The 1,469-nt window shown below is 31.7% G+C and overlaps 1 protein-coding gene across 1 annotated transcript in view; it reads right to left on the reverse strand.

Moving 5' to 3' along the window:
- LOC106880890 (bromodomain and WD repeat-containing DDB_G0285837) overlaps window positions 1-1,469 on the reverse strand; it is an 8,949-nt gene that overhangs the window by 3,459 nt on the left and 4,021 nt on the right. The window contains exon 2 of the mRNA XM_014931043.2: window positions 335-511. Within this exon, the coding sequence (XP_014786529.1) occupies window positions 335-505 (171 nt within the window). The 5' untranslated portion in view covers window positions 506-511. The remainder of the gene's footprint in view (window positions 1-334; window positions 512-1,469) is intronic.

The following is a 1,469-nucleotide window of genomic DNA, read 5'->3' on the forward strand; positions in this document are numbered from 1 at the left end:
ATATATATATATATATATATATATATATATATATATATATATATATATATATATATACATATATGTAGATAGATAGATAGACAGACAGACAGACAGACAGACAGAAAAACGGACAGACAGACATAAACACACACATACACAACAGGCTTCTTTCAGTTTCTGTCTCCCAGTTTCACTCATAAGGTATTAGTCAGTCCTGTGGTTAGAGTAGAGCATGCCACCAGACAGTATCCATACTGTGGTATCCGGCAGGTTTGAAGATAAAACAGGTAGATTATTTTGGCCAGATATGGCCAGTTTAAATGCTAAAGGGTTAACAGGTAGTAAAACTCACTTGATATTTTTTCTCTCCAGTAAATGTAGTATTAATCGGGTTCAGCCCATTGGCATGTCTTTTATTCAGGATATTAAGCTTCAAATACTGCTTGGTCATAGGACTAGCAGAATTCTGCAGCTGACATTGTTTTAGGCATTCTTCAATCTCCGGATCAAGTCTTGTATACATTTTGACCTAATTTAAAGAAGGAAAGAAAAAAAGCTGAATATATATATATATATATATATCAACCACAGATAATTCAAAAAGAAAGAAAATGAATAATTTCAAATGTCATTCATATTGATTTTCTTTCATTTACAATCGGGCATTGTCATGAGGCTGGAAGAAATGCTGCCAGGCATTTTGTCCGAAGCACTGATAATTCTATAAACTTTTGAATTTATTGGAAGTCATTGGCAATCTAGCATGATATTTGGAGCTAGGGTTACCATGTGAAAACTATTTTAAAGGTTGTTCAGGTTTTACATTTTGGGGGATTAAATGGGAAATATTTGTTTTAAGGAGGTTTAGTAACACAGTTTTAAAACTTTGTTGACGTGTTTAGATGTTACTAGAAATGCATTGAGAAATAACTAGATAGTGTAGATAGAGTGGTTTGTGTCAAATTCCGCATGAACTCTCATTGTAATTTTACAATCTACGTCTACTTATCAACTAAGAGCAATGTTCATTATTACATTGTATGAAGTTCAAAATATCATTTAATTTCACTTTGTTTAACAATTATGTGGAGGAAAAATATATTCACTTTCAACTGTTTTGTTGCCAGTATTTCTAAAGAGAGAACATGCTAAAACTGATGCCTTCACATGGAATTTTTTTACCGAAAAAACTATGGTAAATTTATTCATTTTCTTTTTTGATTTCATTGCATGATCTTTCATCTTTTATCTTTTACTTGTTTCAGTCATTGGACTGTGGCCAAGTTATGGAGACTGTTATGGAGACTGTGGCCAAGTTATGGAGACATAAACAAACCAACACAGTTTGCCATGTGGTAGTGAGGGGCGGGCAAACATAAACACAAAGACACACGCAATATATATCTATATATATATCTATATATATATATATCTATCTATATATATATATATATATACACACACATACATACATACATATATATATA

The sequence above is a fragment of the Octopus bimaculoides genome, chromosome 11, assembly GCF_001194135.2.
Source record: "Octopus bimaculoides isolate UCB-OBI-ISO-001 chromosome 11, ASM119413v2, whole genome shotgun sequence".
NCBI classification, from domain to species: Eukaryota; Metazoa; Mollusca; class Cephalopoda; order Octopoda; family Octopodidae; genus Octopus; species Octopus bimaculoides.